The 24,319-nt window shown below is 35.7% G+C and overlaps 1 protein-coding gene across 1 annotated transcript in view; it reads left to right on the top strand.

Moving 5' to 3' along the window:
- The first annotated feature begins 313 nt into the window (after nt 1-313).
- Nucleotides 314-24,319, top strand: part of LOC111064113 (dopamine D2-like receptor) — a 459,718-nt gene continuing 435,712 nt past the window's right edge. The window contains exon 1 of the mRNA XM_039437773.1: nt 314-3,409. Within this exon, the coding sequence (XP_039293707.1) occupies nt 3,104-3,409 (306 nt within the window). The 5' untranslated portion in view covers nt 314-3,103. The remainder of the gene's footprint in view (nt 3,410-24,319) is intronic.

Here is a 24,319-nt window from a genome sequence, read left to right as displayed (position 1 = left end):
AGGTAGGAAGTGTAGGATAGCGGGTGGAAAAGTAGTGTGAGTGAAGAGTGTAGATGTTTGAAGAAAGCATCTGTGTGAGGTAAAGGGTGAGTCGAAGTATATTTGCAAGAGAAAAGAGAAAGTCGAGAGAAGAGGAGAATGACAGGGGGTGCATTGGTCATGGTAAGGCAGGGGGTAGGGTGTGTGAAAGGGGGTGGATGGAAGGGATTTAACACGGGCGTGGTGCGCAAGTGTCATCGAAGGGGGTGCCTGTATAGGGGGTGCCTGTACAGGGGAAGCAGGGTTGATTCCCGAACGCCAGTCTTCACTTGTACCGGGAATAAATAGGTCGTCAAAATCGCGGTCGGTCCGGTCATACTTCTCGCGTTTACGATTCAACGTCATCTGATAGCTGATTGAGTGAATGATGTCTCAGCATCATCAACCGTGTCTCAAGTGACCAATGTCGAGTGCGTATCTGTGGTGACTAGTAGAGCTACTCTTCAAACACACCACGCTTTTGAAATTTCTTGTCGTTTGAGAAAATTATAATCGGACACTCCTTGTTTTCAAGTTGTCATTGAAAACGTGTTTTCCAATTTCGAATTTCATTTGGCGAAGATCATCATAGAACTGTCCGTGATTTCACAAATGTTGGGGTTTCTTGAAACAGTGATATCTGACGGGGAATTATATCCTGGTAACAATTGTTAAGAATATCATAACTAAACACTTCGCACTTCCATAAGGAATGTGTTATAGGACTGTGTTATCGAGTTATAACACTTATTTGATTGTAACACTCCACAAGGGGATCCATTTCTGTTGAACAGTTAACTTTTATCTGGTTGAACAGTTCACCATTCATTCCTGTTTAATATCTATCATATTGAATATTAAAGTGACATTTTAGTAAGTCAAGAAAAGGACAGTCTCAGGCAGATTGGACTATCAATCACTGGGAATGTAGAATCTATTATGTCGGTTGGGAATCCCTGAGTGATATACTGAGAGAACTCAGGAGATTTCATATAAATATATCGTCATCACATAACATAATCTTGGTTCTGGAGAGATGAGTTACCGAGTGCATTATTCATGGTTTCAGGATAAAATCAAAGAAATCTCAGTTTTCAATGATTAGATACATTATTTCATCAAGAAGAAAGGAATGTTTAGATGAGCTTAATACAAATGATTATGTACTCCGGATACATTACTTATCCTGAATAATGAGTTAAATCATATTGTCAAAAGTTATTGTGGTGATCAACGAAATGAGATGTAGCTATTCATGAGTTTTGAGCTTTAAACTTCAAATCACAGAATATTATTTTATTCTTCGATCAATACTGCAAGGAGGAACTGATCTAGAACTGTAGATGATACATGAAAAACGAATTTCATCCGACAGATGAATGAATAAGAATTTAAAAAAGTGGAAGAACTACTTCTATTCTTAATTAGTACATAAATATACAAATTTGTTTATTCATTAGAGAATTTTGAACTAAAAATGAGCGGTTAAAATAAGAACTTTGAAAAAAAAATTAATTCATTCTAATCAGTGCGTGAACAAATTTTCAAAAGTAGATATTTTTCACAGTGTATGATAGATTTGTTGAAGCATGTTTAGCAATCGCCGTTAAGTGAGGGGTGGTTAAGTACGGTATGTTGTTCTAGCCTATTTATTCAGTCGATGTCCTTGTGGATAGCGGGAGACTTGTTGCTTTTGTTGATCTGTTTATACGTTCTTAGTATTCATTGAAGGGCCTCACCCCATCGGAAAAGTTAGCCTGACTTTAGTCGCAACAGAACAATCAATATTGACAGATCTACTCCTTCCACCTGGAAAAAAAACGTGGAAAAACTTCACTCTGTCAAAGTGTCAGTCATATTGTGTCCGTGACACAGTATCTATCAGCTCAAAGCATGTAAAGTGATTGTCATACAAACAATGGATCTCGACAAGGCACATTCTAAAATTTTGTTAATACTCAGAAAAATAACTGCTTTATGTAATACAGCTGGATAGGTAGAATTTGCTTGGTAGAGTGAACTTTCGTATTGAAAACTTAGTGAGTTCATCAGTGAGTTTATTTGAATTATCGAGGAAAGTGATCATTGAAAATTTATACCTCTTAGAAAATGATAGATTTCAGTAGAGATAATAAATAGAGAATGACATCTCAAACTAATCGAATGGAAGTGGAAGATTGAAATTGCTCAAGAGCTCGTAACGATTTCTATTTCTAATATTGTTGTATCTAGACTTCTATTGTATCTATTCGTCAAGCGAACTATTGTGAAAAAAAATATCATAGGCTACTGCTGCTTAGTTTAACTGTATTAGATTCCTCTTGAATATCATATAGAAGAATTTGATCTTCGTAGTATTGAAAGATTTTTATAAGTAGAAAAATCCCAATGCAAAAGCTCTGGAGGTGCTATAACACTCGAGAAGTGTCTGTCTATATTAGATGGGTAAGTATAGCGGAAACCAATAATTGATAGTAGAGTCATACAAAATTGGTCTTCTGAGATATTTCAGAATGTTCATTGAAATGTGTGCTTTGGAAATGTGAGACTGTATATTTTCTAGTTTACTCAAGAACACAGCTCTTCAGCTCTTGAAGATTTCCAAACTACAGATTCTCAAGTGTAGCCTATAAGAAAAAACTCGTCTACAATAGTGTTAAGTTTCAATATTCACCAAATCTGGTTAATATTCGACAAACAGCTCAAAACAGTGATAGTCCACCAATATTGAATTGAACTCAACAAAGCGTGTATCTCAGACTCTCATGGATAGATGTATTGTTCTTCAGTTGCCTGAAGTATAACTGTGGTAGACCAAATTCAAGTTTTATTAGTAGTTCACGTAATTAGTGAGTTCTTGACTCCCCCCGTAGTGATCTTCTCTCAAATTGAACTCAAACTATCATTTTACATCACGTTCTAATATTACCTCAAGCTCTACCAGATTCAAACATCAAGACTTTCTGTATCTTCCACCTGGTCGCATCAATTCAAAACTGTTCTGTTAAAATGGCTCATTCGCGCAAAAGACAATGCACCAAAAGGATAGAAATGTGACACTAGTCGAGTTCAAATTTGGCTTGCGATGAGCGTGTTGAGCAACGTGACTTCACTGCTGGACATCTTTGCCGTCGACGAGTGGAACTCCTCGCTTCAGCTGCTCAACTCCTCGCACAACGCGACTGGCGACTCGCTCGGCGACGACAAGAACTACTGGGCGCTCATCCTCATGCTGTTTCCGTTCCTCACACTGTTCGGCAACGTGCTCGTCATCCTCAGTGTCTACCGGGAGCGCAGTCTGCAGACGGTCACCAACTACTTCATCGTCAGTCTGGCAATTGCTGATCTACTCGTGGCTGTGCTCGTCATGCCCTTTGCTGTTTATGTTCTGGTGAGTAACGACGGACACACTTTCAAATATCAAGTACTTTATAGAGTATTTCCCTGAAATTATTCTATTAAAGAATTCCGAGAATTCTAGGTGGTTTGGGGATAAAAAAATGTTGGTGTTTTGTTCACTTTTATTGTGGCTTCTAAGTAAATTTTTGTGATACTCCTGGACGCTTCAATATTATTATTTGCATGTTAGTTCATAGTCACTGGGTGATGATTTTGCTATTTTCACCTATTAAAGAACCATTTACAGGAGACTGTAGTATATTCTTGTGAGGAAATTTTCATTCATGACTCGATTAATCAAATTTGGCTTCGATAAGCTTTCTCATTCAATTTTAATTGTAATTTTTTGTGTGTTACAAGCCTATGATTATGAAACAGCCATGTTTCATCTATCTTCTAATCCTTTCAGGAAGAAATTTAGCGTTAATCCAACACATATATTCGGAAATGAGGCATGTGACATGCCATATTTTTGTGGAATATGTAAGAATAGAACTTATAAAGCTCTAATCAAGATTTGAATAGCTGAATGCCTTTATATAAGCTATCCATCAGAACGTAATTTTTTGTGGTATTGATTTTAGATATCCATATAAATGATTAAATAAACGAAACATGAAGCTCTTTTGACGCAAAAATAAAAAAAGAGTATAAATAGATCTTTAGCAGTTCCTTTTTGCCCAATGTCAGTCACTGTTTATACCTTGGTGACATGCTCTCATAGAGTGAAATCATAATCAGGAATTCCCTCTTTGAGTAATAATTCATCACATCAATCTACCTGAATGAACAGAAGCAAAAACGGAAACTGATCAAATAAATACTTATGTAGAACGATCTTAATCATTGACAGAAAGTCTGTGAAGACATATTTGGATAAGGTTAGTTTCTTTTAATAACTCTGTGTATTATCGTCAGATATTTTCATACAGTAGACTCTCTACTGGTGGTGCTAAGTAAATGTAATACACTGTTTCTACAAATAATATCATGAGGATTCTTTAGTGACAAAAGTACACTTGATCAACTACTTTGAAGTCGATAATGTACGCCTGATAACGTTTATTATTTCTTCAAATAGAATATGGTTCCTGATGTCAAATACAACATGTATTCATCATAATAAGAAAACAAAGATATTGTCAAATTTCACTAAAAATTTATTAAAAACTTTAAAACAGAACCATGGTTTCACGTAGTTAACCAACGCATCATCAGCTGTAGTGATGTATTCATCATCATTTGCCAATACAACTGTATTATCATTTCTCATATCCTAAAGCATGAATCATGCATTCCACTAAATTTCACTATCATATTTCTCTTAATTTCTCAAATTTATATAATCCATCACACAAGAATGATATAAAATCACTTCATCAATTGAATTCAATCAATTGAAGAGGGTTGTGTGGAATTATCATCTTACAACACAATCCTGTAACGTTCTACTACAAAGTTATTATTGCCTGATAACATTATTTTACATAATTGATCTGGAAAAAATGTTGGCATATGAGAACAATGGTTGGAAGCATGGATGCGTGGTTCACTCATGCTCAGATACTTGGAAAAACAGTTGAGTGCATTGGAAACGTGAGGTTAGATAGTGGAATCAGAGGCTGTAGGGACTTGAATTCCCCAAGAGATACGATGACAAATGGAGCGACACCAATTCCATTCCAGCCTAGTACTCCATATCCACTTCTGCCAGCTCCTCTTCTACTTCCTTCTCCTCCTTCTCTTCCTCTCCATTCGTGAGGGTCTCAAGCGACCGACATGTTCGTGATCACATAGTTTGGACGATGAATGATGGAGGAGCACCCGAACAGATTAAAAACGGCAACATCTCACTGCGAAACGATTCCTAACTCAAAACAATGATAGTAAATAGCAAGATCCCGTATACTGAGTCCCCATCTTGATTTAACAAACATTTTTGTCAAGGAAAATAATCAACTCCTCCTTGATCCTCCTTGCTTATTCCAGAATAAAATATTGGGAAGGGTACGGAGTACAGAGAAATACAAACTTTATAGTTTGTACAAAATATTTGTACAGATATTTTTACAAAATAATAAATTACTTCTTGATCCTCATTGCGTATTCCAGAATAAATATTGAGAAGCATACGGAGTACAGATAAGTACATTATAGTTTGAGTCGAAATAAATGAATAAATTATAATCTTTACTACAATATAGAAAAGAACTGGATTATACACGTACGAGATAGAAAAATTATATTTGACGCATCATCACGTCAGAACTACTGGACTGATTAACTAGAAATTTTGCATATAGATTCCTAATTAACCGAGGATGGTTATAGACCGATTTTCAATTCTTCAAGATTTCATTACGTCACGTTTTCAGTTTGTCAAGCTTTTAAATAGACCCTTGCGGAGCACTAGAGTGGGTGTACAGTACGTGTAGGTAAATATAGAATCATTTTCCATTTAAGATTCAGGAAGTTGAAGATGGAGCTTCTTCATTTCAAACTACGGGCTCAAGATTTGAAATATGATAATGAAAAATTATAAAGATATTATTCGATTCATACGTTATCTGCAATAACACTTTATCTGCTATTATTTGACTGTGTTGAAACGGATGGAATAATTAAGATTCTTGGATATCAAGATTCGGAATAAATACAGGAGCTGGAAGGGTTTTAATTTTAATCATAATCATCCAAATCACTTGCAATACTGTACTCTACTGTACAGTATTGTAATCTACACTCTAATGTACACTGTCTGCACTGTCAGACTCTGGAAGCATACTTTTATAATGGCAAGATTCTTGACTTTAGCTCAAATTCGGCATCAAATTATGTTCATCTGATCAAATTTCAAACTCGAATCATAACAAATATGTAAACACAGCAAAGTTACCAAAATCTCTATGAATATTATATGGGGAAACCAATAGCATTTGTATAATACAGTTGAGTAAAGTATCACATAGTGACAGATATAATATTATGGGGAGAGGAATAATAAAAAAAGATTGAGATACTGAAGTTTTGGAGGATTAAGAGGTCAGTAGAGGTGGAGAAAAGGTTGTGAGTGGAAGAACTCGATAAGAATATTGTTCACTAAACAATAGGTAAAGAGTTAAAGGATTGTGTAGTTAGTTAAATGCAGTACTAGCAGCGACTGCCGCACATTTCAGTGTTCTCAAATGAAGAAGGATTACTGGTTCACATGTAATTTGGTCCAACTCGACGAGTTGGCTTAGCACTTGTTGTGAGGATGTTCTACATGCAAAAAGCCAGCCTCAGTTGGGAAACAATAAACTTTCACCATGTCAGAGCGCATGTTACGCCAGAAACTTTGATTAATTCAGACGAGCTGATTTAGCTGATTTGGCTGACTTGTGCTGCAAGCTGTGCTAATGCTGCCACTGCTGCTGATGCTGATGCTGGTGCTGACATTAGTGCTGCTGCTTTCCAAGTGAATAGCTTGCTGTTGACTCTGTTAGCGTCGCTAATACGTCGAAAAATCAGAGTAGCACAACCTCTCGAGGCTGCACTTGAGGTACAACTCCATTCTATAGCGTACGAATATTTTCGATGAATCCATTATAATCCTTGAGTCTGTGGTTGAGACTTTTGGAGGAAATGGGCAGAAATTCTGGGAAATTGTCAGATTTTTAGTGAAATGTGGTTTGGTGATTTCGCTTTTACTCTAATGATTTGTGAGTGATTCCAGAATAAATGTTTGTGAAAAGAACCTTTCCTGAGATACACAAGAATAACTAAGATTTGTTGTAAAAATCATTGAATGAAATAATAGGCTAAACTGTCTACTGTGTCAACTTTATAGTAACTGTAGTGTGTCACTGCACTTATAATAGAATTACTAATTTATATGGTCTATTTGAATAATCTCCGATATTATTGAATACAATCAATCTGGAAAGAGTACAGGATATGAGTTTTACAGTTGTATACAAACTGTATTCTCACTGGAACATAATAGCCATGTAAATTGTGAATAATATCAAGTCTTGTAAGATGAACGAGTCTTATTATTGTAGGATGAACGAATTATAACTATAATGGATGAAAAGATAGGCGTGATTCCTGATGAATCTAGACTCTTGAACGTTGAAGTGTGTTTGAAATGAATAGAAAATGTACTTCATGCCAAGTACATAGAACAAATTTAAATTTTGAATGAATTGGATTAGATGAGAGGGGAATGATTGACGGGAGACTGTCCTGCGGTTGACGAGCCGTATAATTTCCCAGATTAGATAAGCAACGGTCGTTCAGTATTCCAGTTGATCAGGTCATCGCTCAATGCTAGCTCCGCTAACTAAAAAAGAAATAGCTCTGCTATAGGATAAAAAAAATATCGGGGCACCGAGCTTCGTCCGTTATTTATTTATTGATAAACAGAAGACAATTCCTAAAAATTGGGGAAGGACTAACAGGCACAGCCCAAAACTGTGTCTTTTCCGAATTTTCATTTATACACTATAGGCTAAATAGTCAAAAATGTGAACTTGAATTCAGGTCCAATTTTCAGTCCAAACATTTGAGAACAGAAAAGTTCTATTGATTGTTTACAGACCAAATTGAATAACAAAAAATAACATTCACTTATCACTTAAAACGGTAAAATAATAATTAACTTTTAAAATTATGATGAATTTATCATAACATCGCGGAAATATGTTTTTATTTTGAATATGATTATTATTTTTCATAAATTATTTTTAATTTAACCTTTCAAACCCTTAAGGTTTCTTCATCTTTTAGGTCGTGTTCATATTTTACAGCTGGTTATACGTCAGCTTATGAATTTCGGGGATGAGATATTTTGATTTTCCACAGATGCACTCGCTCACTCACTTCCATCATCCACAGACGACGAAAGTCTCAGCTGTTTTTCCAAGGATGAATTATCCTTTTTATGTCATTCAGCGAGTTTTCCTAGGGATGAGACCTAGTGTAATCGAATTTTTAACCTACTATGTTCCAAATTTCGTGAGAATCGTTAGAGCCGTTCTCGAGATCCGGTGGTATACAAACATATAAACATCTAATCATATAAACAAATAAACATATGAACAAAAATTGCTCGTTTAATAGTATAGGAATATATATCAGATTCACAATCATTTTATGGTGGCTCGAAAGATGAAAACTACTCTATCCTTTCACATTCTAATGCAGCATTCTGTCAAGGCTACAATTCCTTGCAAGATTTGATACAACAAATGATTTAAACTCAGATGATTGAGACTGTAGGGCAATTCAGGATTTCACGATTTACCTTCAAGACGAATCATATTGGATAATATATTCATACGATCAGATAATAGTAGAATACTCATTATATAATATAATATATTCATCATAGTTCTGAGGATTCAATAGTTGAGAGTGGAGCCATTTGCCAAGTTTTACGTCACTTGATACAGTTTATACAATGAAAAATCTGGTGTGGCGCACTCACACAACTTTCCTTGCCGTTATGAGAATTGATCACCTGTCGCTAGTGTTCACCTGCATCTCAAGTCTACTTATAAACAAAGATCTGAGCCAGCTGGTGACAGGACAATAAGGCTAGAGATTTACGAGATCTGCTATCTCTTCATAGTGGATCATTTAATAGAATCAACAGTTGCCAACAGTTTGCAATTGGATAATCACATTTTCTCGAATTTCGAGCTTATTTTCAATTTTAGGTGAAAATGTTACTGAACATTAATTGTAGAGATTTTCATGCTCATTCTTCTCATTCTTTTCCACTCAACTTTTTTTGTTTAAATTGTATCTGAAGCCTGATAATTAGGAATCTAAAATCAAAATTTGCATAGATGGGGTGGAGCTCCTGAGATTTTCACAGATATGAGACTTGTGGCAGTTGATAGAGCTTATCAATGATTATTTTAAGTATCAATTTAATCAAAATCGTTGGAGCCGTTTTCGAGAAAATCGCGAAAAACCCCGTTTTTGAGAACATTTTTGTCATCTCAGCAGCCATCTTGAATTGCATTTGATCTAAATTATTCGTGTCGGATCCTCATATTGTAAGGACCGTAAGTTCCAAATTTCAAGTCATTCCGTTGATTGGGAGATGAGATATCGTGTACACAGACGCACATACACACACACACACACACACACACACACACATACACACATACACACATACACACATACACACACACTAGGAAAGTGAAAATGAGTGAATATTAGTAGTATTCTATCAATATCGGGCTACTCAAACTCTAGTATGGAATTCCACAATAGGTTTTCAATTTTTTATTCTTGAATCTGCTGAGTAGATGGTTTGTTATTGATTAATTTAATTGATGTAGGCGTATAATACCATTTAGTTTTTGGGCGTTTATGAAAGATTCTTATAAGTGTTCTTGGTAAAGCATGATTCTATTGACTATTATCCAGTAATTGAATCAATCAGGGTGACTACAGTTGCTGGTTTATCTTCTATTCTGATTAGTTTTCAGAAAGATTAGTATTTTCAAAATCAGTGGAATCGTATATGCTAACTCGTAAATGCTTATAGTAAATGCACACTCGTAAATTCTCACTTGATACCAAAAAGCTTGAACAATAATTGTCCCACCTCCTTCGACACTTCTAATTTCAATCAGTTACGATAATTTTTTCCCCAACCTGAAACAATTTTCCAGTTCTATTATGCTTTACTCAGTAAAAAGTCTCGAGATTGAAAATAAAGTAGCTTGACTGACGCGCTGCGCTGCGCAGGCTGTAGTATCTCTATTGGAGAAGTTTGAGAAGTTGGCTAGGCAAACAAGCTCTTTCAAAATGTTTAGAATTACAACTTGGCTTTTCGTCGGCAGTCTTCCAGCACAAAGGCTGCAAGATCAAGTTGATAATCCAATTAAGATATTGGTCCACCAGAGATAAGTTGTCCTGATTCAATATGGCTTACTTTGAAAGACTCAGTTCATCTTTAACAATGCTCAGCGATTTGGTTACAAATTCGATTAGGATGATAGTGGTTTGATGATTCATTTGCTTCTCTGGCGTATTTTCAACAACACAACACCATTCACCACGAGAAAGCTAATTTATTCCGAATAATTGCTGTAGAGAAGGCTATGGATAACTGAACTAGTTACAAGAAACTGTTGTGATACACAAAACTCCGTCAATGCTTCAGTTGTTGGAAGTCAAACATTGATTTCCGACTGTTATCCATATTATTTTGGAGATAGTTGAACTCAGGAGCCAAACAAGTAAATTTTTCAAGTCAATTACCAATAGAGTCCAATTATTGAGCTATTTTGTGAGTAGTAAATCTATATTATATGAAATACAGAAACAAGATTGAAATAAGAAAAAATGAATAAACACTAAGTAGTCTCACCCCCCGTTAGAAATAATAGAATAAACGATAAAACAATTTTTTTTTTTGGTAGGAAAAAGTCCCAATTGGTCGTCGACCTATTTGGACTTCCTAGAAAAAGTGAATTAACCCAAGAGAACAGTTGTTTGAGAATCTATTTCCAGAAAAATGGGGGAAAATGATTTCATATTAATGTGAGATCCATAGAATATGATCTATATAATCTATAGATCTTTATAATAAGTACCATAGTTAGTACATGGCACTGTGTTCCCATATAGTCATCAACCTTATTATAACAATTTGCTCAACTCCTAGACAACTGACCTCAAGCCATATCCTATAATAATAGCAGGAAAAGTTATTCACTACAACATATTATAACAGCTTCAGATAGCCATCAGCATGTAGAGGAATAAAATTGATCACCAATTTCTTCCAAGTACTAGAGCGATTTACTTTAGTTAAAATCTAGACCTAGATGTTACATGAACCGATGTAGTAGACTTACATGAAACGTTACATACATTCAACATCCTGTTAACATTCAACATACCACGTGGATTATGTTTACTTTACGACCCCCTCTATTTCAGATTATTTGAAAAAAAAAGAAATATTCAATGTTATGCATGTTATAAAGTGCTTGTGAGAATCGGAATTACTCTTGATGATGTGATATGAATAATGAAAACATGTAAGATGAATGGTCGAACTAGAGTGAATGGAGGGTGGAGTGGAGTCAGTAGTTCTTCCATCAACAGACACGGCAATTCGAAGTCAACAGTTGTGGTGTAACTCCAGTAAGTGGATGTCATTTGGTCTGCAACTCTCTCAGCAACTTGTCCGAACAAGTGACTCAACAAAGCAAACCAAACTCACCAAGTTCATAACTTGCAGTTCAGTTGATGTAGTCATAAGCAACGCACTTTGAAACATGAATTCCAACTTGTACCTTTTAACTTTTGTAGTACAACTATAATATCATACCATATTACAGTATTATCTGACTATCATCATCATTTTTGTGGTTCCTAGAGCGTCGAATTGTCTTGAGGTACGTACAAACTTATGTGCCACGAGCACACGTATTTCAGTTTCCATCAGCTGATTCTATTCTTATTATACCCCTATTTGTACTACAGTAAGATCCAGTATAATAATGAGAGCATCAGCTGATGAAAAGTGAAATGCGCGCAACGTTAGTAGACAGATGTCTACTAACTTTGAAATGCGCGTGCTCATGGCACATAACACATCTGTACGCTCATTTATGTGAACAATTGACAGTGTTGTATTCGATGTAAACTCACCATAGCATACCCTTTTCTTCAATAATAGTCTACTATTTCGATTTTGTGCCTAGATTTTTCTGTTATGCTTTCAACGAAAAATGATTAAAAATCATAAGCGATTTCAAAGCTATTCATTCTGGATTCTCATGGTTTCGTTGGAGTAAATGGAGTATTGCACATTCAAGCAACATGAAGCTTTTCATTCTTGATTATCATGGTTGGAACGAGAACTTAAGTTTAACAGGTAGAATTCATTTTTGAAGGTTGATAGTTTCTTATATTGTCTTCATCTCAGTTGTTATGACGTGGATGGATTGAATAATATTATAATGCTATATTAAATATGAAAATGTATTCCTTAGTGTAATTTGAGAATTTCTCTAACGAATTTCCGAGGAGAGTTGAATTAATGTTATTAAAATAATTATTTTTTGAAATATTTGATTATTTAGAACTCATGTAGAAATCAATCTCTGTGAATGTCTGTGGCTTCGGAGAATGTTTCGAAACATTTCAATAGATTAATACTACTACTCCCGCACCATTTACCTTACGAATATATGAATCTCAATTTTCTCTTGTGATCTCATGTTATCGCAGGTGACCTAAATTTTCATTTTGCTTTTATGATCAACGTTTTAAAGGGAATAATACATACTATTCGGACGAAGAAAGCTTGCTCAAAACCCAAAGTTGATGTAATGAATTTATAAATTCTCATGGTTGAGCAAGGAAAATTCACAAAGAAGCATCCATTATATTGATTATGTTTGTATTAAACTGCTCTTTCAACTGTGAAGTATGTTCTAAATACCAACTAAAAGTGGGTCAGCCACGGTTAGTGAGAAAGGAGTGGTATGAAGAGTTAATCATCGTGCATTATTATCTCCACACACTCAAAGAAGAGAATGAGTAAATAACCCGAGAAAAACATCCACCCAGTTTGCAACTCGCTCATAAGCAATTAAGTGTTGATGAAATATGAATTACTCTAATTAAACTCAGCACTCCCCTCATTTCTTTCGAGCGCAAAAATTCCGAGCTGTCTCACCCCTCCACATTCTTCTTCTTTCATGGGAACCAATAAAAGTATCCGTTGCTGGACAGGTCAGCTTTTCACAACTCGGTGAGCCAATAAAATTGTGAATTCTTTTTGTTGAGATTCAGTCAGTAGCCCGCTCTAGAACTCAGATTCTTTACATTTTCCCTTTTTCTCTGGAAAATCAGCTTTTTGTTCTTCTTCGCCTCCTACCAAACGAATGTATTTGAAGGTTTGTGGAACCATCAAGCTAATTTGATTCCACTTTCAACAGGGTGTTGTAAGCTTACCTTGTTATTAACCAGAAACATCGGAAAACAGTCAACCCTACAGCAGCAAATTCATGTAATTTATTCTTCATCTCTAATTGTATTATAACGTTAAATCAACAGATGAACCTAGCACTAAGATATTGATCAGGAAATAGTAATTGAAAACTTGTTTATGATGGGTTGAAGTCAGACGGAAGAATCCTGATTAAGGGGCTCCAAGCTCAAGTTCTCAAGGAAGGAATATACAAGCCAGTTCCGAGTTTTTCCAGTTTTTATTGAGTTCGAGTGCTGGTAGACACTTTCTGTCCAGAGTCTTGTCAAACGTTACTGTAGCCTATTGTTTATTCTGGCATTGAGTTCTCCGTGACCCAAACAAGAACAGAGTATTTGTATAAAAGTGAGTTCATTTAACATGAAATTGATCCTCCTTCCAAGAATCTTATCCATGTTTACATAATAGAAGACGGTGTTAGTAGGAACACCCTCTACAAAATTGTGGAATATCCTTTATTCATTTACACAATAAGTACATTATCAAAATGATAGGGAGAGGGAAAATAAGGTAGCCTTGTGCTATTCCTCTCCCAAATTTAGATAACACATAAGCTTTGAGTTGAGCTTTTAGTTGATTGCAGCGGAAAATTTCATAATAATCATTACCAGAATGTGTAGTGAGGAGTATCCATTCAATAGAATAGATTAGTGGAATCTGCTATGATGATGTTTACAAATTAATAGCCAATTGGATCTTCCTGGGAAGTCCGATTGCGAAATTTAATACAGTAATCTGGTTTTGTTTTGATACCTACATCTCGACAATGGATGTGGTCTCCATTATATAAACCAGCGAAGAAAATGAATGTTGATTCAACTGTTACCATTCAAAAAACAGTGAGATAACAAACTACAAGCGAATGGATGATGAGTCATATCATATAGTTTCTTTTCTATATTGATAGAATGACTGAGAGTTCAATTTCTATCATAGAATGTCAAATGTCAAAATACCGAATTCATTTCCAGGACGTTCTTTTTTTTCGGACACTGAAAAATATCCAATTTTCATATTTGCGATGGAGAAATAAAAAATTAAGTATTGATTTGTCTGAACTTTGTAAATCCATTGAAAGTGTAAGATAACAAAACAATTCGTTGCCAGTACAGGGTGCTTGCTTGTTTTGCTGACTTGTTGAGCTTTCTGGCTTGAATCAGCAGCCGAGAAGTTACAAGCTACAAGGCTGAAAAATAATACGAACAACGATTCCAGATTAAGATCTCATAAGCGTCGCGAAACTTCTTACACCGCCAACTTGTAATTGATGAGAAAAGTTTTGTTTATGAAAAAAGTTTCCCTTGTACAAACCTATTCGGACACGTTTGCCTCGAAAAAGTACAGGGTTGGTTGTAAGTTGCTAAGTATAGGCCATGTGCTCCTAGCAAACAAGGTAGCAGAACAGCCTTCTAAATATTTATCTCATCAGAATATTTACATATTTCCCATCCACCTCTCATTTCCTTTCCATTTTCAGCTTGACCTTTTGAAAAATGACAAGCTGCTGAGACTACTCATTATTCATCCGCAATACTTGTGTTGTCTTCCGAGAGTGCTTGCAAATTTTAATTCAGAATCTACAACAGAAATGATTGTTCGTTCTCATGGAGTAGCTCCAATGAATGTGGAAAAGTATCATATCATCAAGATTATATTCGAAAGATAAAGAGAACATTTCAACGGATCTTATCTCAAATGTCAATACAAGCTATGATCCTTAATAAATCATTCAATATTTTTTGTGTACAGTAATACTATAGAGTAACTATAGACCTATCTATTGAATAACCTGCTATACGCTGAACAGTTGAGGTCAAGGAATAAGGGTATTAGGAAAGGAGGGAGAGAATTACAACAGGAGAAAGAAGTAGAATAAAGGTAAAGAAGTAAATTCGTATGGCTTTTGATGGTGGGGAGTCCCTTGCGGAAAGGTCCCACCGCCTGAATATATAATTTAAGCCGTCAATGGGCCTTACGACTGTCATACTTCAGCCGGGACCGACAAAATAACGTGCCCATCCGATAGCACGGGAGTGATCTGGTTAAAAAACTTTTGGTATTGAGAGGGTTTGAACCCGGGATCTCTATGCTGCTACGCAGGCACTCTATCCACTAGATCACGATGAAGATCAAGGTGAAGATCATAGATGATGGAAATGTTTAGTAGAATAGGAGTAGAAGATAGACAAGGGTGACAGACAATCTGAGGATAGAAGGGAAAATAGAAGATACTAGTAGAAGCTGTCGAGAATTAGAATTTGAGAACTAGAATGCAAAGCAGGATGCAAAGAGTAAGTTACCAGCGAATGAGAAGGGATTAATATGAAAGAGAGTAAAGGACATTTGAGACGAGAAAAATGAAGAAGACAATCATTATAGAGAACGGAAACTGGATGGATTTGGAAAAGAGTAGGCAACACAGGAACGAATGGAGGGAGAATTGGAAGAAGAAGAAAAGGGAAGAAATAAGAGGAGAAGGGGATGTGATGCCAGTAGAACAAGCAGAAAAAGATGCAAACGGTCTTGAAGGGGAAATGGAGAAAAAAGCTTACAATCATATCGACACACCAGTCAAAGAAAAAAGGAAAAATATGAGTCGATAAAACCGTCCATAACAAACGAGAAACTGGTGAAGCTGTTTATGTTGTGGATGAGAAATCATGACGTTTATACTATTATTACATCTTCAGATTACTACTTAGGCCTACCTGGATGAGCGGGCTTGTGAAAATAACAGCTACTATTGTTACTGTGTTAATACTCAAGAGAAATAAATGGTAAGGTATAGATTGAAGAATTTTGAATAAAATAATAGATGAAAAAAACAAATTTTCAAAAAAACAAAATAGTAGAGCTATTTTCAATTGTGGAAATAAAATTAACTTCCACTAGCAAAGTAATTTCAGCCAGCAGCAACTGTTCTCAATATCGACTGCAGTAGGATCACATTACTCTGAAGAACAGCCATTCTTTTTCACCACCAACACAATAACAGACAAAAAACGGCCAAGGAAATTCCGAATACTTTTTCGTTTGACCGCCGATGGGAAATTTGTCAGCGGAAACCGACACCGCTACTCTATAGAGAGCTTTCCCGGGGAAAACCCTTCTCTTTTTCCAGTCTCGAGTAACACTGGAAACCTTTTTTCCAACTCATTAGTCTCCTATGGTGAAGAGAATCGACTGCACTCTTCAAATCAATGGCCGCCTTCAAAAATAATTATTGAACGTAATCCAATCTCCATGCAGCAATTTTCAATGTAAACTAAAACTCGTAAATTTGATCCGGCCATCTCTCTGCTTGCTAACTTCCATCGAAAGTTTAACATCAGCTTTCAAGATATAGATGAGAGATTTGACTTAGCGAGGATGATAGCCTGATTGATAATATTACAATAGCTCTCAATGGATGAATGAAAAATGAAATTCAATTTAGTTGATCAAATCGATTCAAGAGCTTTGGAAATCTTTTAGATTGGAAATAGATCTAATTTATTTCATCTATTCCCATCATTGTTTACTGCAGAATAAGATAAAATGCCTTTTTTGTTTGTTGACTTGGTGGGATTCAGAATATGAAGTCTATTCTATCAATGCTTGAATGGAAGAAACTTATGTGGAAAATAACTGTTGGAAATGAATTGGTCAGGTGGAAAGAGCATTGTGAATTATTGTACTGTAAAATGTTTCACATCTCAGTGGATACTGAATTATTGTGTTATTTCAGACATTTTTTTTGTATATTGAGGGTGAAAGCTGAATTTCTTCCAAATTTAAACTGCGATCGGGTGTTTCACCCCTGGTTTTTCAATGGTATTTTTTCGTTTTTGGATGTTCTGGGTGTTTCCAGATATTTACAGGCTCTACTCGTATAAAAGATACGACATGTACTTCTTGGTGGAGAAGAAAGGCACCAAGTATTTAAAATCAAAATATGTATCGGGATTCATTCTTTCTCATATAAGGAGAATAAGATTTGTTAATTGAGGTTGAGATATCATTACCCATCTATCAAAAATAAGTATTGATTATTGTTATCGAGTTGAAAGACCAGTTGATTGTGTGGCCGAAGAGACGAGAATAAATAATTATCGCTGCAGCTACGATCAGAAATGAGCGCTCTGATCCATCCATTACTAGGTGATGCCATGGATTGGTGAGCTTTTGCTCTCTCAACCAATCAGCCAACTACAAACAGCGGAAGAAGACGACATTGTTGAAAGGAGGAAATCCACAGGCTACGCAACTAGCAGGCTGGCAATAACAATTAGGATTCCAGAACATTGGTGGCGGTTACAGGCGCGTTTCCTCTCAAGGCGTTAATTCTCTGTCGGGCCCATTTTCCTGGAGACGACCGCTATCTAACCCCCACCCATCCAACCCTCTCAACCTCCCCTTCCCCATGGGCTACAAAGCTGCTTCTGCCTCAGGCTCCACATAGAAATTTGAACGCATTTCGTAGTGTGCAAATTTAATTCAAATTTCATTACCGTGCTAATACCTGTGGAACACATCTATCCAACTTGCTGAGTGCGTGTTTGATGTGTGATGAGTCGCTTACTAGACAGTGCAGCCTTCCACCACAGCTTCAATACTAGGATCAAGGATGTGATGCGTCTTGGAAGGTGATTTTGCTACAGAAAACTACGGTCGTGATCCTCATTCTATATTCTTTTTCTTTCCGCCATGTTCATAGAAATGCTTAGACAGTACCTATACTGTGACAAGTCTCTGGGAAGCTGTTAAAAACAAATAATAAGTCAAAGATTTCAAACATTTGCAAAGGCTTTCAGGTTGTATTTGTTCGCAAAGCTACATTCTTCAGCAAAAAATTTGGGTTGAGATGCTGAATTGGAGGTTTGAAACATCATAAATAGTCGAACATTAGAGAAATATTATCATCATAGATAATTCTCAAGTATTGGAAATTGGAGGTTGATGGTTAGAATGATAGATGATAACTTTAATGATAAATTATGTCATGAGAGAGTGGAGCCATCTAGAATGATAAAAGAATAACTTTTTCTGTTGATACCGCGTAACTTTTAATGTAATCAATCATTATTCAGTTTTTGAATGGTATTGTATTATCAATGCAACAATATTATCAATAATTAATATAATACTACGAGTTCATTACATCAATATAAACATTATTTGTTCCGAATGAAGTTCAAAAGCCATTTTTTGCTACTATACAGCAGATTTTCAGGTTTATTGTAGGTGATTGTAAGTGCGAATTATTCATCTTATACAAAGAAGGATCACAGGTCACTTACATGGTACACCTTGATACATGAAAACAACATTTGTCATCATCATCATAATTTTCGTCAGGGATTAGGCTTTTCAAGCCTGTTCCTGCGTCCATCTCTTCCTCAGTCTACCACTACTTCTTCTGCCTAATGGCTTGTGGAGTAGGGCATTCAATCGGAAACGGTCTTCTGGAATTCTAATGACATGATCTGACCACTTACTTATATGTTTTTATCAAACTCAAGGTTAAGTGGTAGAGAGGACTTAAAAGTCCTAACTCCGCCTGATAAAGAATTTTTTCAATTCATTTCAACACTGGTTGAACATCACATTCTCTTCTTATATTTTCATTTTGAATCCGATCTTCTTGAAAACAATTATGTTCTAGTATAAAAAAGGTAGGCTATTCATAAATGAAGGGGTCTTGACATCTAGAAAGTATTTCATTTCCTCATTCAGTTTTCACCTAATTAAATTTGAAGGTCAGTCAGGGTAAGATAGGTATTTTCTTGAATTGGATTGGAGTCTAGTGAAGAGACACGTCCTTCAAGTCTTGAAAATAATGATCCTTTTCGTAATCCTAAGAAAGAAATTTGAGCCAATCTTGATGTGAGATGTATTGGACTCAGTGAGCGTCACTTGGATTCTCTCTGACCAGCCATACTCCATGTGTAGCTCATGTTGAGCTTTTATTGCAGCGAAAAACGTACCCGGGGAAACTGCAAGCAAAGTCACGAGTTACGGCACAAATACTTCTTCGAGTCTTTTTATTACGCAGCTGGTTGCATGGTGCGGCACGACACGACACGACACGGCAACGGGAACGGCACGTAGGGTAGACGGCGCGGAGTGGATTTTATACCGCCACTGAATGATAGCTGCTCTCTACACGAGTGGGCCAATCCACTTTTCTGATTGATTCTGCTCCAAGCACTCGCTTGTGACTTCTGTCACGTTCTCCTTTTGACATCACACCGAACCTGCTGCTTTCCAAAGTTATTCGTTCGTTTCTTTCCCACCTGTCTTATTGAGAGGCCCCAAAGAAAACAGGAAGAAACCAATATGGTATCCTCTCCCTGCCAACTGCTGCTGCTACAGTGACCCGAGCTATCACAAATTTATAGAAGGAAATCGAAAGACGGATTGATGTCAGTTTCAACAAAATTCCAATTCTCGTTTTAGTTCTATCCTAGTTGATATCTGTTTAGAAACTTGTTTGGAGATACGAGTCTATTCGTAGTTCTTTCCCAATATCAAATAGCAGAACACTGTTATGAAGAAAATACTCTGATTTGCATTAGATAGTGAAGTTTAGATTGGTAGGGTGAGTAATAAGTATTGAATAACTTGTCGAAGGCCACTTTAGTCACTATGAAATTATGATGCTCTCAACAGAATACTGGATGTATATGAAAAGTGGTTGGATTCTAGAAAAGATTGTATGTGGATCCTCAGTGGTTTCACATTGGCTTCAGTGATTACTAGTAGCTCTGTGAACAGTAGACCTCGCGTAGTTATAAACCACATCCCCCTCTTATACTGTCCATCAGAGTAAATCCTGTCTGTATGTCGTGTTGGCGAGATATCGGTGTGAAAACGGCTAATGGCTGTTGGGTCGGTGTATCAAAAATGCTATCAAAAGCTAATCTCCTTCAAGACATACTGGCAACAGGACAGCCCGAGTTCAAAACAAAGAAAGTTCGTAAGACAATACTATGTTATTTTAGTTATTAATTGCATGCGTTATTGCAAGCAATCAATCGTTCATTTAATATTGCATAAAAATTGCAGTCAATGTTTCATGCAATATATAGTCTACACAGCAAATTATTTTTCACCAAGTTACATTGAGATATTGAATTGCATGCGTCATGACAGATGATTTATGATGAATAATTCTATAGACAGATTTTTACTGTAATGTTGGCGTATGAAGGAGGCTCCTTTTCCTCTTATATCATCCTTGAAATGAAAAAAATCCAAAAACCTTGTATATACGTCGACGCGCAATTTAAAAAGGAACATACCTGTCAAATTTCACGATAATCTATTACCGCGTTTCGCCGTAAATGCGCAACATATAAATATATAAACATTTAAACATTAAGAGAAATGCCAAACTGTCGACTTGAATCTTAGACCTCACTTCGCTCGGTCAATCACTTTAAAAATATTTTCAAATGATTTCTTAATGGGAGCTACACAATATTGTTCAAATAAATAAATCAGAATTCATTCATCTTCAATTCAGCCGATAATAGTTTTGGATAGATAGACTTCCATATCTGTCTATGGATTCAGTAAGGTGTATCCTGGATATTGAGTATAGATTGTTAAACAGGTCTTCAATACATTCTCCTATCAATTGAATGCTCTCAGATAATCGGAAAGAAACTAAAAAAATATATATCACTTTTTGTGTAGTTGAGAAGTTGATATTGTGGTAATTATTCATATTGAATGAAAAAAGACTAAGAAATTGTCAAAAAACCACTGATTTATTGATAATTAGAAAGACCGGTTTCGGTTATTACACCATTGTCAATCTCTGATAAACTAAAACTAAAGTGCTGCTGCTCTTGTATTTAGTTTTAGTTTATCAGAGATTGACAATGGTGTAATAACCGAAACCGGTCTTTCTAATTATCAATAAATCTGTGGTTTTTGACAATTTCTTAGTCTTTTTTCATTCAATAAAAATATATATGATAATATACTGAGCAATTTTCGAATAATCCTTAAACAAATTTAAAATAATGTCCATGTCCTCCATATTATTGATTGCTCCATTATATTGTAGATGACGTGTATCCATTTTAAAATAAATTTTAATCCAATTCAATAATTTCTTGGCTTATTGTAGTTGAAGCTATGGAAATTAATTGAATGAAATAAATACTGTCAGTTGCAGAAGAAGATTATCCTCTCACCGGTCGATAGAAGTGATTGACACAATATTCTTTGGAGCAGAAGCATCCTGCCTTGGAGAGAACACAGAGGAGGGAACAGATGTATGTGAAAGCTCTCAATACTGAGCTCATCATTAGTGTGGAGGAGGCAACAGGCTGACACTCGTGCAAGGAGTCCGTATGTTCGAATTCACAGTGAACAGCAATCGAATCGGCAAGCCATCCGTGAAAATGGTTCAAACAAGAGAATCTCAAACATTTTCGATCAATCTTCCGGTTTGGCGCACGCACATGCGCGAACAAGTGACGCTGATTAGTTACCTGGCCTGGTTGGTTGTGTTATTACAGGGCCCTCGTCTAGAATCTATCATTGAATCGGCCCAATAATTTTGCAGCTCAAGAAGCGTGAAATCGTTTCACAAATGTCCAGGAATATTGGATGGATGGTAGGACACCAACAAGCCTGGTCGCTGGATTCCCACTGCGGTTAGAGCATAAATCAATGAAATCCAACAAATATGTATTGGTTTTGAATTCCTAGAATCTTCAAAGCCATGAATACGGAGATCCCCAACAATTGAAGAGAAATCAAGTTCCATTAAATATTGATTTTGGATGTGCAAAATTGGAATCTTTAGAAGTTTATGAGGAAATTACATTTGAAAATTGTTCCAGCATGAGGAAACAATAAATTCAAATTCAAATCCAAAATTGTATAATTCAAATGATTAGTGCTGTATAAACGGTACCTCCCAGAGATACATAATATTGTTTTCTTATTTTCTATAAAAACTTGTTTATGTTAGAGAGTTGATAACATGTTATCACAATCCTTTGTGAGGTGCATTTTCCTTATTAAGAATGCTTTCAGTGTTTCAGTGCAAAATGCATCGGAATCAAACTGGCATCTCATCATTTCTCATCATGCTGCTTTCTCCAAGCTGTGCTATTTGAAGTCAGAGTTCCAAATTTTGTATCTTTTGTACAATTCTGTGTCTATTGAACATCAAACATCATCAGTAAGTACCAAGGGGATGATTGTGTGGAATGATTGTCATTTCTCACCAATCCATAGCCTGATTATAATATGTAATATGTACATTATATCCACGTTTACCTCGCCTACTAGTTAGTTACTCCTGACAAATTATTGAAAACTCAATAAATTGAGGATGACAATAGTTATTTGTATATCTAGAGTGAAAAGTGCTGTTTTTTCTCCCTGAGGGAAAAGTTTGAAGCCCGAGGCGAAGCCGAGGGCAACAATTTTCCTGAGGGAGAAAAAACATTTTTCACTCGTGATATACACAACATTTTTCCTTCACCTACATTTTTATAAAAACTGCTAATAAAATAATTTTTAAAAACGTATGTGACCAAACAATGTGTTACAACATAATCTGAAAAGTAAACAAAAACAGCTGGCTTGTAATCACAGTTCTCCTCCGACAGCACTATCTGTCGGCTAAAGTTGTAACAACAATAACAGCCAAAACTACAGCTATTATGAAGTTCCCGTTTCAAATTTGATTAGTTAATAAGTAATATTCGTTGGCTGATATTTTGAATAGCATGGAATGAAAGAAAAAAAATATATACATTTTTTTTTAGTATAATGATATGAAGTTTGTAATAATAATTTCAGCATACAAACATAAATTTTATATATCGATCAAATGTCTGGTTGAGGTATTGAATTTAGTTGGTTTAATGACTACTCTATATGCTTCCTCATCTGAGCTTAGACCTTCTAACCTATTCCAAATGTACGTTTTAAAAATAGAGATGCTTCCCATGTTATTTAAATGGAGTCACTTTTACTCCCTAGGGAGTTTTTCTGTTTTTTAGTACCGAGAGCGAAAAAGTGACACTTTAGTATCATGTTTCAGGGAGTAAAGTGAGTACTTTTGACAGTAGGTGGAGGAAAAAGTTTTATCGCCACACTGCACAGAAAGCAGCTGTTTTCCAGTCCCTACGTAGATCTGAAAGACATTGTTTGCAGATGACTCTCATCTGACGTCAGAACAGGTTTCTTTCCGGCCTAGGCCGGAAAGAGTACCTTTTCAAGCCGCTAACATGCAACTAAGAAAGGTGATCAAAAAACTTATCATTTTTGTGTTCATTATTCAATAATTAAACATTTATAATAATATCATCTTATTGTCATTTGAAAGAATAAAAAAGTATAACCTCAACCTCCCACATAATTGAACATCATCTTTTAGGTTATTTAAACAAATCAGATTAAGCAATAAAAATACTTGGACAAATTCCTGATATTCAGATTACCTTAGATTTGCTAGAGCTATCACCTTCCAATTCTGCTTTCGGAAGTGCTTAGTAAACACATATAGCGTTTGCACCACGGGCAAAAATGTTTTTCCGGCTCTCAATCTTTTCATTTTCGATTGAAAATCGATTTCGAGCCGGAAAAATCTCATTTTCTGCTCTAGGTGCGAAATATACTATTTTGTTAACATTGAATAATTTGTAGAGCTCACCACACAGAAAATCCATCATACACTAATATTTTTCCTTTCTAACTCATACTTCCGTATGATACTAAAAAATCTATGACTAGGAAATGATTTTTGTTTTTATGAATTTTATTCATAATGATAAATTATGAATAGTTTTTACAATAAAATTCATTGTACGACATCGCGTTGGCTGTTTCAAGCTACCAAAATACATTTTGAGACGAACTGGATTTCTGAATATCAGG

The sequence above is a fragment of the Nilaparvata lugens genome, chromosome 11, assembly GCF_014356525.2.
Source record: "Nilaparvata lugens isolate BPH chromosome 11, ASM1435652v1, whole genome shotgun sequence".
Classification (NCBI taxonomy): Eukaryota; Metazoa; Arthropoda; class Insecta; order Hemiptera; family Delphacidae; genus Nilaparvata; species Nilaparvata lugens.
The sequence above is the reverse complement of the archived record's forward strand: the minus strand, read 5'-3'. Positions and strand labels throughout refer to the sequence as shown.